This window comes from Catharus ustulatus, chromosome 6 (assembly GCF_009819885.2).
Source record: "Catharus ustulatus isolate bCatUst1 chromosome 6, bCatUst1.pri.v2, whole genome shotgun sequence".
NCBI classification, from domain to species: Eukaryota; Metazoa; Chordata; class Aves; order Passeriformes; family Turdidae; genus Catharus; species Catharus ustulatus.
The window spans coordinates 26,074,327-26,089,108 of NC_046226.1; the positions used below are offsets into that span (position 1 = coordinate 26,074,327).

The 14,782-nt window shown below is 41.2% G+C and overlaps 1 protein-coding gene and 1 long non-coding RNA gene across 5 annotated transcripts in view; one reads left to right on the top strand and one right to left on the bottom strand.

The window, feature by feature from the left end:
* Positions 1-5,176, top strand: part of BAZ1A (bromodomain adjacent to zinc finger domain 1A) — a 65,346-nt gene extending 60,170 nt beyond the window's left edge. For all 4 annotated transcript variants that reach the window (XM_033062720.2, XM_033062722.1, XM_033062719.2 and 1 more), the window contains 4 exons: positions 573-1,042; positions 2,087-2,229; positions 4,312-4,399; positions 4,921-5,176. In XM_033062720.2, coding sequence (XP_032918611.1) covers positions 573-1,042; positions 2,087-2,229; positions 4,312-4,399; positions 4,921-5,111 — 892 coding nt within the window. In that variant the 3' untranslated portion in view covers positions 5,112-5,176. The remainder of the gene's footprint in view (positions 1-572; positions 1,043-2,086; positions 2,230-4,311; positions 4,400-4,920) is intronic.
* A 7,928-nt stretch (positions 5,177-13,104) lies between these two features.
* On the bottom strand, positions 13,105-13,772 carry LOC116998109. The gene is made up of 2 exons (XR_004418310.1): positions 13,709-13,772; positions 13,105-13,423 (listed from the first exon to the last, which is right to left on the bottom strand). It is a non-coding gene; the product is annotated as an uncharacterized LOC116998109 (long non-coding RNA).
* Between the last annotated feature and the right edge of the window lie 1,010 nt (positions 13,773-14,782).

Below are 14,782 nucleotides of genomic sequence, written 5' to 3' on the forward strand. Positions count from 1 at the left end.
TTTTGGTACAGTCATTTGAATTGACTAAAGCAAGATTATTTGGAGCTCTGACAGTTGATATTCAGTAGTTGAAGAGAATGTGCATGTCCTTGGGAAATAAATTTATCTCTGGGATCTTGTCTCTCCCCTGTAAAGGAAGGGGAGTCTTGAGTATTAGTTATAAGCCCTGACCAGAGCATAACTCATATGTAGCATTTTACAACAACATTTTATTTATGTGGCTGATAACAATGTTCAGAAATCCTAGTAGTTAACTTGCTGTGAGAAATAAGCGATTTAAAGAAATTGGTAGCTGGTGCTCCAGTTAATACATTCCTATTGCATAAGCTGCAAAGATGATCAGAATTCTGAGAATTTCTTTAAGGTATATACTTCACATAATACTTACTGAAGAGACCCCAGAGCAGTATTTAAGATAACAGTAATTATGGGTGACTACATCAGGTTGCAAGCCAGCTGCTTTACTGGTTCAGCCTTGAATGGCTGGATTTTTTAAATGCTGAATTAGAAAACGGAGGAAAAAGAGACAAATGGAATTTTGGAATAAATAAACATAACTGTTCACTTTGTAGCCCATCAAAGCAAGGAAGATCTCAGGTCAAGTTTCCCTTAAAAATGAGAGCAGCCAAACTCAACAATCCATTCTCAAGTCAGAACAGCCAGCGTCAGGCAAGATATGCTTCTCGGAGCCAGCAAATTGAATCTTCGTCAAAAATTACCAGAAGGGGTTTAAGAAACGTAAAATCAGCCTCTTCAGCAGTGACAAAGCCTACCTTAAGACTTAATAGCCGGACCACTCGTCAGAGCCAAAGTTCATTACAAGCAGATGTTTTTGTGGAGTTACTGGGTCCTCGGAGAAGACGAAGAGGAAGAAAGAGCGCTGGTAACACACTGGAAAACAGCCCTTCCAACTCTCTTGGATTTAGAATTGTTGATACCGCAGACCACAGTGAGCGGCTTAGGAAATTTCCAGTTTCTGCTTCAAAGCTTTCTCTTCCTGTTGCCGAACCCAAGAGAAGAGGCAGAAAACGACAATCTACAGGTTAGAGAAATGTTTTTATCACAGTAAAATCCACATTCTGTTCCTTGCTAAAATATTTGTGTGGTAGAGCATGGAGACTAGAAGTAGTGGTTGAAGGCAGTTCTGCCAGTTCCAGTGAGACAGTTCCTTTGTTTTGCAGTGACAGAAGTGAACCTTAAAATTTTCAGCCATCTGAGATTCATTGTATCCGTATTTGAAATTTCATATTTGCACACAATTTGTTCCATAAGTGGGTAGAAAATTTGAAAGTTGAAAATTTGCCTTAACTCACGCAAATGCAAATGTTTACTTGTAGCTTTTATGATTTTATTGTATTAAAGAACTAAACAGTGAAGAACACAGATATAGGCAAGGTAGTGAAATTGGGAATATACACACACAACAAGAAACTGCTACCAGAAGAAAAATGCCTGTCTGGTATAAGGCTAGCAGTGTCCTTGATTGTTAAGGTAATACTTTGATGGTAAGGAAATACTTGGAAAGATACAATAACCTTTTAAAAACAAAAAGGACCCAGTGTGAGACAGAAGAGTGTAAGAGCTTGCACTCCAGTGTGGTAGCCTTGTATTCTGCACCATTTCTGTCTGCCACTATTCTTTAACCACCCTGCTGCCTACTCTTGAAAGCAGATAAAACCACTCTGAATAGAGGTTTTGTGAAAGTAAAAGTTAGGAGCAGGCAGCTTATTCTGTTTGTTCTCTAATAGGGGTTTTCTTCAAGTGTATAACAAATTGTTTTAAGATTTAAATTGGTGGGAAAAAAATCATGTCCAAAATTAATGCAATGGAGGAGACACACAGCAAAATCCAGAGTCCTTAATATTTTGTATGACGAGACATTTTAGTAGTAAATGACAAGAGTGGACTACAGTTAATACTTTAGACTAAACTACATGCCTTGTGCTTTTAAATGACACTTTTAGTACTGCAAAATAATGGTGTTTCAACTTCTTCTTCTTTTTTTTTTTTTTTTTTTTTTTTTAATTTTACTTGTCAGGCTTTTAAGTTTTATCTGATGAGGTATTGGGTTGTTTTTTTTCCCCAGAATCATCTCCTCCAGTATTGAACAGGAGAAGTTCAGGACGTCAAGGCGGAGTCCATGAACTCTCAGCTTTTGAACAGCTCATAGTGGAACTGGTGCGACATGATGACAGCTGGCCTTTCATGAAACTGGTTTCCAAAATCCAGGTAACTGAAAGAGCTGTAGAGGGAACAGCAATGGCTGAGAGTCCTGCTTGCTGCTGGTAAACCTTGGGAATTTACAGCACGGCCCAAACAGGGGGGAAGAGCCAAGCAATGCCATTCAGGAGAACTCTTGCATTTCAGTTCAGATATTTGGTGCCAGAAGTAACTTTTACAATTGATGTGGTCAATTGGCAAAATTTAAATACACTTTTCATTGGGCATCTTAAAATGTGAAATGCTTTGGTTTGAAAAAACCCAAGCAAATAAGTAGAACACAGGACTGCTAAAGGTAAGTTTGTGGTTATTAATTAATTAGTTGAATTCATCTTTAATTTATTCAAAGGCATTCTGAGAATAGATCTGTGATAAATAATAAGATAGAAACAACTTCATGCTGATCTTCTTAATTATAATGCAGTAAAAAGATGATTCTGTAGCTTCATTCTTAATTTCTCTCTCGTTTAAATTTCAAAATACTGGATGATGATGTGGGTACCCAAAGTAAGTCCTGCTCCAGAGGTTTTTACTACAATAAGACTTCCCAAAGCTGCTTTCTGCAGGCTGCACTGTCTTGTCCATTGTAAGGCACTGCTGGAGCTATCTGACCCTGCCAAAGTGCCTGTCCTTTCCAAGCCTTCTCAGGCAACTCTGCACAGACATTCTTGGGGATCTAGAGTTTGGTTTTTAAGAGCTCTGCTAAAATTAACAGTGGTAGCTGTTTAATGAAGACCTGAAACTCTGAATTCAGAGTCACAAATATTTGGACGGAATAATCTGTCTGGACAAAGAGAATTATGTACAAACTTGAATGAACCAAGTAAGCATAGAGAAGGAGGAAGGGAGTTTTGAAGGAAATGAGATCAGTGATTGCCTACTAAAGTATTGGAATTACATTGGGAAGGGCAGTAATCTGGTGAATGCAAGGAAATGTGTAGAATTCAACTTAATTTTGATGCTGAAACAAAACTGCTAGAATTCAATGCATTCTGGTTTGCCTGAATTAATCACTAAGGGGTAGTCTCTGTATAGTTGGAAGGTAAAATCTGTACCTGACCCAAATTTTCTTCATCATGATATATATTTTGGCTTAAATTTTTAGCTACCTTTAGGACAATGTAAAGAATACATTGAATGGTCAGTGCGCAGCAAGCCAGAAAGAGAAAATTACTTTCCTTTTTAGTTATTACATAAACACCACTCCTAAGGGGAAAGGAATTAAAAATAAGTCAATTAAATTCTGTTTCTCTACTAATTCTTCCAATTTGCAAGTTGCACTTGATCTAGAATAAAGTTACAGGCCATGACCAAAAACTCGGTTTTAAAACATACATGATGGTGCCATGATAGTTTTCCTTGGAGGGAGGGAAGTCATGTTAAGATCTGATACCTTTTTCTTTTGCTTCCCCCACCCCACTTTATAAGATTATAAGACAGTCACTCCTGTATTTGGTGCTTACTGAAATTCAAAATTGGATCCAAATGATCAGTACACTTAAAGGCTAGGCAGGCCTTTTCCTCCTTTGACTCTTGATCCCATAGATGTTCTGGAGAGGTGGTTTCTCTCTGGTACTTGTGTAGAGTCTCCTGCTTGCTGCTCTTCAACACAAGTAAATGGAATCTCAGAATTCTGAATGAACAGTAGTGGAGTCCAAATGGTTATTACTCGTGATTAAAGAGGTTTTAACATTGTAATATTACAGGAAAAATAAAAAATCTGAAATATTGGAAATAATTTTGTATTTGACAGATGGGGTTGGCATGGCATTGGCATAATGCTTATCTGCTCATGAAATTTTCTTACAGTTGTTCACAGGGCATTTAGGAGTAGATTTATTCATTAAATTGCTGGCTAATGTTTGTTGTAATCTGCTACTTGAATGATACAAAAAAATAAAAGCAGTGCTTGAAAACTAGTATTCAGTTCAGGGAATGAAGGTAGTTGTGTAGGACTTCTCCATTTATTTAAAAGTAAAACATAAATGCTTTTTGCTGATACATGATTTGCTTTAATGTTTTACAAAGGCAGAATTTAAGCTTCCATTTGTTTGTCTATGAATCTTTTTGTTTGGATTTTTTTTTTTTTAGGTACCAGACTACTATGATATCATCAAAAAACCTATTGCCTTAAATATAATCCGTGAAAAAGTGAATAAATGTGAATATAAGTTAGCATGTAAGTATTATTTATTCAAAGGGGTATATTGTACCATGTTCTCTCACTTTAAATACATGTCCTGAAATAGAACTGTGTGAGTTGATTAGAAAGCTGAAAATGTGGGGTTTTGGGGTTTTGTGGTGTGTTTTGTGTTTTTAAAAGAGCAGTTACTTAAAATAAAATCTGTTGAAAAATGTTCCTTTACAACTAGCATACATGATGATGGATAGATAAGAAATGGGCAGTTATGAAACTTCTGGTAATTTCTCAAGCCTTTAATATCAATGAGTGACACTGATGGAATAATTAGAAAAGGTACTGTTGCTCCTGTCTGATTTGTATTTCCTGTATTGATAATCAGAGAAACTTAAGGATGTTTACATACAGTGATAGAAACAGTGATACAGTGATAGAAACTTGATACACATAAAGACGTTTTTGTGTTGCAGCTCTGTGTAGGATCACTATACTAATTTATTGATGTCATACTGCTGTCTGATGATGTGAAACATGCTAAAGTAATTTATTTTATTCACCAGCTGAATTCATTGAAGATATTGAGTTGATGTTTTCGAACTGCTTTGAATACAACCCTCGTAACACGAGTGAAGCAAAAGCTGGAACTAGACTTCAAGCTTTCTTCCACATTCAGGCTCAAAAGCTTGGACTTCCGATCACATCTGGTAACGTGGACCACACCGCTCCAGCGGCGAAGAAGTCACGAATCTAACCTCTGCCTTCCAAAGGATTTTTTGAGGGAATTTATTACATTCATTAAAATGGATTGCTAAATTACGCAGTCGTCATGTCTGTTTAAAGCAATAACAACTGTTTAACCACCTTGAAGTGTGGCCTGCACTATATTCTCAATATAATATTAAGCACTCAGGAGAATGTAGGAAAGATTACCTTTGCTACAGTTTTATTCAATGTCTAATAATTTTGATAGATGTACTGGGTACAGTACTGGTTTACAGAGGTTTTGTACATTTTTAATACATTCATGTGTCCAGATATCTTCCAGAAGTACTTTGTTTTTTCCTGCACAAAATAACCTTGTTTCATCCTCTAGATTTTGTAGGAGCTGTGGTATTGAGGGCTTTATCAACTCAGAGAAAATCTTCTGCTGTAGCACAGTTGAAGAAACTGTGTGTGTTGTTAAAACTTGTTTGAGCATATCTTCTCAACACTAATGAGTACAACTGCATATCTTTTCAAGTACTGTACCAGTGCTGGCTGGAGGTATTCGGTCTGAGTTTATTAAGTAGATATTTATTTAGCATTCAAAGTAATTTGTGAATTTGTTTTGTATTTATAAAATTTGTACTTGGGGCAAAAAAAAAGTCCCATAACTTTTTAAATTTTGGGGGGATGGGGTTTTGTTTGTTTGTTTGTTTATTCCCCTCTGACTTGATGATCAATCAATAAATACCTTCTCGTGTCCCTGGCAGTTCTTCTAGCAATGAGTAAATTTGCAGGACCGTACTCCTAAATTTCTACATTCAACTTTGGAAGTGTACAAATAAAATGACACATTTTTTTCAAAGTATGTTGAGCTTGGACTTCCTCTTGAGTTGTACTGCTACACCACCTTCCCATTAACTTATGAAGACAATTTGCTGGAGGCAACACAGCAGAATCTGGTTCCAGTATGAGTACCCCAGCCAGCACTCTAGGCAGCTGCAGCCACTGTCATACCTGGTCTCTGAGGGATGCAAGAGTCCATCAGTATGTGCGGAGTACTGTAAGTAGTGTAAGTTGTATGGATCTTTAATTTGGATCTCTAACAGTGTAAAACCTCGCAGATTTGTTCAGTTGACCAGCAGCTTCTTTAAACTATCCTAACTATGCTTGATGGATTTACTTTCAATATTTATTAATTTAAATTTATTAAGCTCAATTTGAGTTAATAGGTTTAAACCAGTCCTGCCCTCTTGGAGATACATGCTACACTCTGAGCGAAAAGTATGGAGCAGAAGTTTGGGATAGGAGAGAGTGGCGGAAAAACAGAAACATGAGAATTGCTGCTGCAGCATCTTTATCCTTTCCTCCTGTCCTTGTGCAGCTTGTGTTAAAGGGTTAAAACCTGAATATTCTCCTAACAGTTACTTGCTATGTAGTTGTGGGCTTTCTTTGGCTGCTGTAGTGCTTGCCTTGACTTAGAGGTGATGAGAATGGGCATTTCCTTGAGTTTAGGGAATGGATGGCAGTAGATAGGAGACTGATCAGTTAAAAGTGTTGCAGTTATGGGTTGGGGGTGTTTTAATATCGTTTTCAAAAATTATAAGAATGAGAAGGAGGAGGGATGTTCTTCAAAAATGTCTGCTAATACTTCTGAGTTTCTGTGGAAGCTTTCCTGTTCAGAGCTGACATCTCTGTCCAGATTGAAGAGACATTTTTTGTTCCCACAAAAGAAATGCTCCCAATAAAGAATACTAAATTCTGCAAGGAATATGTGCAGCAGAAGACTTGGTTGCAGGGTATAAGTTGTACTTGATACCCCTGCATCTGTCCAGTCCCAAGAGGCTGTGAAAGTCCTGACTAGTAAGTTGCACAAACAGTTGTGCTCATTCTTATTCACATGAATAATCCCCATTGACTTGAATGTGAATACATTTTAAGGAGGGGCACAGGGCGCTGAATAAGTCTCTGTGGCAGACGCAATTTAAATCATTTCTGTCCCAAACCTAGTCCCAGCTGTTCATTCCTATCACACTTCTTCTAAGGTTATTTCTTCAATAGCATCCCCTCCACAACACAGCTGTAATTTTGAGTTTGGATAGAGCAAGTGGGAACAGTCCAACCCAAGTCTCTGCTTATGACAGTGGTTTGTGTGCTTGTGCATAGTTACAAATTTCCCTTTAAGTTTGCGAGCCTGAGGCCTCAATTACATACATACAAGGTGAAATACAAGAAGTAGTATTCTGCTTTGAACAGCTGTGCTTAAAATACTCCTGTCTGCTGTATGTGCAGTTCAGATCTGACTGTCCTTGGCTTTAGTGGTGCTTGTGGGGCATGAACCAAGTTCCACAGAGCAGACTGCCTGATCTGGTACTTTCTTTGAAGCTTTTTTAAACTTCAGTGATGCTTTTTCAAACTATGTCAGGATATCTTTTTTGTGGCCTTTGGAAAGAGGGGAGTTACTTCTACCTCCCTCCTTGTCTTAGTAGCTGAAACATTCATGCTTCTCATCTGTCTTTCCCCACTAACAAATATGTGTGTTACCATGATCAGCTATCCCACCCTGATGTTACCATCAGGGTGTCAGGTCTGTACAGTATCCATCAGGGGCTCCAAACAAAAGTTTTTCACAAAGGTGTCAAAATGGATAGGGTGAACAGCTTTATCTTGGATTCACACTAATGAGGCTGTACCAGATTCTTCCAGAAAACAGGCACTAGGCTTCCTTGAGCTTTAAGTGTAGCATCTGTCCTCTAAGCATTTTAACAAGATGCAACAGTGAAAATCTTGCCCTTCTTGGTAGCTCCCATAGATCTTAGCCCTGGCATGTATCCAGATACTGCAATACCAGCTGGTTTTCCTGCTGTGCAAATTCTGCCCCTTTCATTCATGTCAGCTGAGTAACTACCCTAGGCAATTTCTTCAATATTTTATTTGTTGCATAACTTTAATAGCCATGGGACCAGTACCTTTGGGCTCCCAACCCAAAGGATTCTTGTGTCCAGGAAATGCTTGCATTTCCTCAAAGACAACTTGCTCGCCTCCTGACCATCACAGGCTACCAAAGATGCAGAAGACCAATCCCTACAGTGACTGCTGGTACTAGAAGCAGTCCTTCCTACCCAAGCAGGATGAGGTCACAAGGCCACTTCAAATGCTGGCTGTAGCCTTCTGTGGTGGTTGCAGTCAAGCTGATTCTGGCTGTTCATGTTTAGGTGCCAACACCAGCACAGCTAGGACTTGTATCAAGTCCCTTCACCTGTATTAGGAGGCAGGTGATCACCTTAACTGGCATATCGTGTCAGATTCACCTGCTGGAAGTCTGATTTCTGGAAGCCTGTAACAATGTTGGAAAGCTTCTGTTGCTTTGGTCTGGCAGCCCACATGACAGATAGGAGTTAGCACTCTTCTTTGTGAGGTGTTTGAGCTGGGACCAGTGCCCCAGCACCCACTGCTGGATGGGTCTTTCATGGAGGGGTGAGGTTTTAAGCACTTAGGAGAGAGCACTCAAATGTTAGTATTAACAATAAAGAAAGATGATCTTAGCATTATCTTAGCAGATATGGAATAGAAACCAGTATGTAGCAGCAGAAAACCAGCCTGAGTGTGCATATATAGTTATAGGGAGGCAGACCCTGAACAGCCCCATTCCCATCGCTGCCCCACAATCAGCCATCCCTGCATATGTCATAGTCCAGAAGTGAGGAGCCTTCCATGGACATGTGCAGGGAGCAGGTCTCTGGGGACAGCAGACCGTGCCTGAGTCCTACCCAACACCATGTTTCTGATGCACTGGTAATCCAGTACTTTAGGATTTAGGAGATTACACTTGTGATTTATGAATCATTGACGTAGCCACTGAATTAACCCTTACCCTGGAGCGATCTTGTCTCTTCCAAGTTTTACCGTTTGTATTCAATAAATAATATCTAACACTGATCACATTACCTATTGCTGATCACTGTTGTAACTGTCCACAGCTATCTAGGTAACACTTCTTGAGGCTAGCAAGGACTATTTCTACCCTGCAAGAGCCTTCTCACTCTAAAGGAATTGCCAGCGTCCAGATGACTGCAGGAAGATTTTGTACAGCATTTGGCTCTAACTCCAAGAGGTCTTTCCCTTGCACTGCTAAACTGCCTTGATCTTCTCAACAGTGACAGTCTAGTTCTGCAGAGGTGCTCCTGGTGCGTTACCCGTCTTGCTGCAAGGGGATATTCTGAGATTTCTCAGCCTGCTATCAAGTGATGTATTCTTCCTCCTGCCCTACATCAGCCACCCACTTCCCTTAATTTGGTGCTTCCTTAGGCAGTGCTATTAAAACCTTGCCTTTGAAGGGCTCAATTGTGTATATGTCTAGTATAAAAACCCCTCAGAGAATCTCCAGTTACCACCAATAAGAAAACTTTACATTTCAGGCCACTCAGATTGGAAGATGATATTTGACTGACACAAAAGGTAAAATAACTTGTGCTGCAAATCAGAAAAATTATAAAGACAGGTAAGTAAACTGATTTCCTTGTTTCCCAATAGGGATGCTGACATAACACCATCCCTAAAATATGTTTGTACATTTGTGGATGTACGTGTATATACTTGGGCAAACTTTGGGATTTTTAACTAAGTCACTGACTATTAAAATAATGGTTGTCATTCATGAATCCTAGAACTTACAGAATGGCTTGGGTTAGAAGGGACCTCAAAATATCATTTTGTTCCAACCTGGCTGCCAGGGACAGAGACACCTTCCACTGGACCAGGATGTTCAGAGACCCATCCAACCTGGCCTTGAACCCTGCCAGGGAACACTGCCACAACTTTTCTGGACAACCTGTTCCAGGGCCTCACCAACACAGTGAATAATTTCTTCCTCTTATGTAATCTAAACCTGCTCTCTGAAAATGGGAAGCTATTCTCTCTTGTCCTGTCTCTCTATGCCTTGTAAAAAGGCCCTTCCAGCTTTCTTGTAGGCTCCCTTCAGGTAAAGGAAGGCATTTTGGAGTGCATTAAAATGCACATCAATACAAACTACACCTGAAACGTTCTTGGGGCAGAAAGCCACAGACTGCATGTGTTTTCCAAAAAGTGCACTGAGACAAATTTTAGGTTTGTTTCTTTACTGTAATATATATATCAGTTTCCTGGGTTTGTAGTGCTCCTTTCTTGGAAAAATGCTGCAAATAATTTTACATATATTTTTTTAGGGATGAAAGAAGGGGGAAAAAAGTGTTTCCTAGGTCTCCAAAGCCAGGGCTGTATCAGCTGCTGCCCTGTGAGTGGCTCTGGGTGTGCAGCAGACTGGAGGTGCTGAGCCCACACGAGGTCCTGCAGCCTTTGCCAGAGGGGGGAGAAGGCAGCAAGCTCCAGCATTCCGCCTGTGCCTCCCTGCTTGCTCACAACATTTATCCAGCTGTTCAGGTCACTCGCTTTTGATGAGAGAAATGTTTGATTGGGCCAAGTTTCCTACGAGGATGTTACATGACAGCATACTCTCCAAAACGCTGGCCGATGGCCATGGAAGATCAGCTTTCACTTGTCTTCTCTGCTGTTGTTCATCTTTTTAGATTGATTTCAAAGAACCACAAAAGAAAGGATATTTATTTGACTAATATAGAGCTGCTCTACCAGCACTGTGTCACAGCATCATGGTCTAGAATTATTCTGGTGCTTGTGCTGCCAGGTTTAACTGTGCCATGTGGAAGGACTGAAAATGGCATGCTTGTTCCATAATTTCCCTGTAACAAGGTTAGAAGGAATACTCTACAAGGATTACCTTGCTCTGCTAGGATAACACAGAGTCCAACTTCAGCTTTGTCAATTTCCCAGTCTTATCTTACCAATTTATTTAGGATTTATACTGATAGTTCCTAGGTTAACAGTCCTGTAAGAATGTTATTATAATCAACATGCTTTCCAATTGTTCTCCTTCTAGCACCCTACAGATGAAATTAGCTTGGAGGGGAAAGGACTTTGAAGAGACAGGCACTGCTGTGGCTCAGCTGCTGTGAATTCTGTATTCAAAATGGCAGAAATGGGAGCCAGGATGCTAAAGTGTTTGGGGTTTGGATGGCAGTTCTGCATTTGACTCTGGGCAGTGTGGGGCTTCATAGTTGCTTTTCATGAGCATTCCTGTGCAGATCCCACCATCAGTCACATGCTGGGCTCTGCAGTCCTGGCACAGCTCGTGAGTGCTGCTGTCACCAGAGGACACTTCTGCACTGACCGACAGGCCCAACGATCCAGCAATGGTTATAAATATTCCTGGGCCTCAGTCATCCTAAAGCTCATCCTCAAGCACCAGAAAGTGATCTCAACTCATGTATTTAGCATATTAGGCTTAGCTAATGATTTATTTTTAGATTGCTGTCTGAAAAAGAAAAACTTAGTGGTTTTAAAAGGCACTATCAAATTTTTAACCACCTTATCTTGCGAGGGGTCATTGAAATGCTTGAATAGATTTAGATGGTGCATCTTTTGTTTCCATAGTTGTTGCTTTTAAGAGGTTTCTTAGAACCAACCCTTGAGTTCAAACTTCTTCAAACAGAATTTCCTTTCATTCAGATGTAATGCTGCAAACAGCCTGAGATCTGTCTGGAGCAATTTTAAGACCATTAAATCTCCATAACCAAAAGAGTCTGTCCTCCTTTTTGTATGACCTTCTTTTGTATGAATTTCCAATCTAAACAGGCCATATGAATTAATCTCTTCCATCTTGGTGCTTTTGTAATGGCTTCCTCTATCTCCTGGAGAGTACTTGATCCTTTACTAGTGATTCTTTTTTGTATTTAAAAGATATCTCCTTAAATCAGACTTGCAATGTCATAGAAGTGCTGATCATGATTAGAAACAGTCTGTCTTTCAAGGACCTTATTCCAACGTGATGACATAACCCCAGCAGGAAAAGCATCACAGAGCAATGAAGGTTAGAGGCAGAATCAGGCCAAGCCTGGAAGACTTGGTATTAATGCCTGAAATCTCAGTACAATCTGTGTATAGTGCTGCTTTGCACTTGTCCGGGCACAGAAAAACAAGCATTCCTTGTCCCAGGAACCCTGGCTGTCTCAAGGGGGCTTTTCTGTAAAAAAGAACATAGCAAAGTTGAATCACTATACACATTACGTGTCAGCCAGCCCTGGCAACTCTAAGGTCTGCATGCACCTCTCCTAAAAGGAAAGGAGCTTTTGGAAACCATTGCCACCTTTTCCTGGAGGTGCACCAGTTTAAACTGTGCCATCTGCTGAGATGGCTGGCTGTATTCTAACTTTTGGCAGCTGTCCTGCAAACCAGGCTGAGGCTGTTCAAGAAATGACCCTTTCCAGCTGTCATGCTCGTCTGCTGAGAGGAGTCGCTGCTCTGTGGCTCAACAAGTTTTCAGAAACATAAACAAGATGAACTCATGCTAAGAGAACTGTAGATGAGCACCTCAGTAACACTACTGTTGTCCTTACTCCTTCTTTGTGTAAGATCTATTATATTTATAATATATAAATATAGATATTTGGGTACTAAATATAACATAATTAATTTAATATTGTGAGCAAGGAACCAACTCCTGAGTCACAACATAGAGTAAGGAAAGAAACCACACTTATTTCTGTTCTGAATTTTAAAAGAAACAAAAACTTCTGCTTCTGTGCTGTGGTAAATGTACTAAAATCCTAGCATAAGAGGCAGCAGAATTTGACTTTCTAAGCTTGAGGAGAGAAACTTGGAGGCTCCCAGCATATGGAATATCAGTCATTTTGTAAGACTTGGGGAAAGTGTAAAAATTGCTGAGTGCTGTTGATGCATGTTCACAGCAAAAGGACACTGCAGCAGTTAGAGACACATTTTGTAGGGCATATAAGAATTACAAAGGCTAGCAGGATTGACAGCAGTTATTTCTTGTAGCGCTACACATGTGTAAACCTTTGTTGAATATGTGCTAATTACGTAAAGGCAGTTTTTATCTTCTGTTTTTTATAATAAGTGAGTGAAGTTTCCCCTTATTTTAGACTCTAGATGATTTTTTTGTTCTGTTCTGCCATTATTTTTCATGTTTCTCTCACAGGACGAATTTTTATTTCCTTTTTTTTAGTGTGTTTAAATACCACCCCCAACACTATGCCATTACAAGACATAACATTTTAATTAAATCTCCCCTTCCCATTGACAGGCCCGTGGCTGCCCGGCGTTGTGATTCAGCGACACGTGTGAGCTACCAGCACGGCGGGAGAGGGGGAATTCCACCCTGCCCCGAAAACTGCGGCTGCTGCTCCTCGAGCATCCCTGCTGGGCTTACGCTGCTGCCGCTCCCTGCTGCCTCCTTCCGCCTGTTCTTCATCAGGTCAGCTCGTCCAGGGAACGCGGAGAGTTGACGAGCTTTGCAAAGGGGGGAGAAAAGGAGCTTTTCCTCAGCCGCATCCCCGCACGGGCTGAAAAGGTCCGTCCCCACTTGGCAGGGGAAAAGGCTGCTCAACCCGAGTGAAACATCGCAGCTCTCAGGCTGGCACCGCCGCCTCTCCCTGCGCATCCCCGCTGCAGCCGGAGGGCAGGGAAGGCTCCCGGAGCCCGGCTGCCGACCGGGCAAGGCGGCGGCAAGGCAGGCAGCGTTCCCCTCCCCGGGGCAGCAGCTGGCAGGCCGGGAGCGGCCGGGCCGTGACTCACCCGAGGAATGTCCTGGCACGGCGGCCGCGGCTCCCGGTGAAGGTGACGCAACGGGCCCGGCTCGCCCGCCCCCAGCGCGGGCAGAGCCCACCGGGCGGGACCGGCTCCGGGCAGCGCAGCCCGGCCCGAGCCACTGCCACGGGCAAACAGAGCTCGGAGCCCCACAGGGGCGTTGGGACCGCACCGGTGGGTGAGGCTGCTGAAACCAGCAGAAGCGACCCGTGGAAAAGAGACAGTGGAGTCTGGAGCTTCCCTTATGGGGCTCGCTGGGGTCCGTGCCTCACACCAGCACACGCATCCGGCCCCTCGCTTCAGGCTCCTGGCATTAGCTCACAGGGAAGCACTGCAAATCTTCCTAACTTGCAGCAAAGTCGTGCCAGGAACCACAACTTAAAGAGTCAAATATATTTACTGATTTTTTAAATTTTATTTTTGTTTTGTTTTGTTTTTGTGAACAATGTATCTGCAGTACAAGGAGAGAGAAAAACTCAGTGTTAGCATTTCACAGGTTTTCTCTAATACTCTCTTACATTACCAGAAGTTAGACTTTTTCTGGCGTTCTTTGCACTCCCACTGAAAATACAGAATTGTTAGAGGGAAACATGAAATTTTGCAGGAGTAGACAGGACAGCAAAGGGGAAAAAGAAGTGCCCTGAGCAACAGATCTCATCAGTTTCCTATGGATTTCTCTCCCCTGACAAATTGATTTTTTTAACTGAATGGTATTAAGACTCTCTGTTATTTCAGTGTGCACCTATGCAAGTCTCTCTGCTTTTCGTTTCTCTCTGCTTTGTTCTCTTGAAGGTAATCTGGCTACACCATAAGAGTTCCGATGTCTCCTAGCAGAAACCAACAGGTTCATGAATTGGACAGGTAGACATATGGCCCCACTTTCTTCTATCTCAACTGAATTATTTTATAAAATTTAATTACTTAATTAAGGATCTTAATTACTTTTGTGACCTCTATTCTCCTGTCAGATTTAACTCAAACAAGCTTGCAAGTTTAAAAGTCACTGAGACGAGGACTACCCCAAGTGAGAGAGGGGATGCCTGAGGGGGCCAAGCAGAGGCC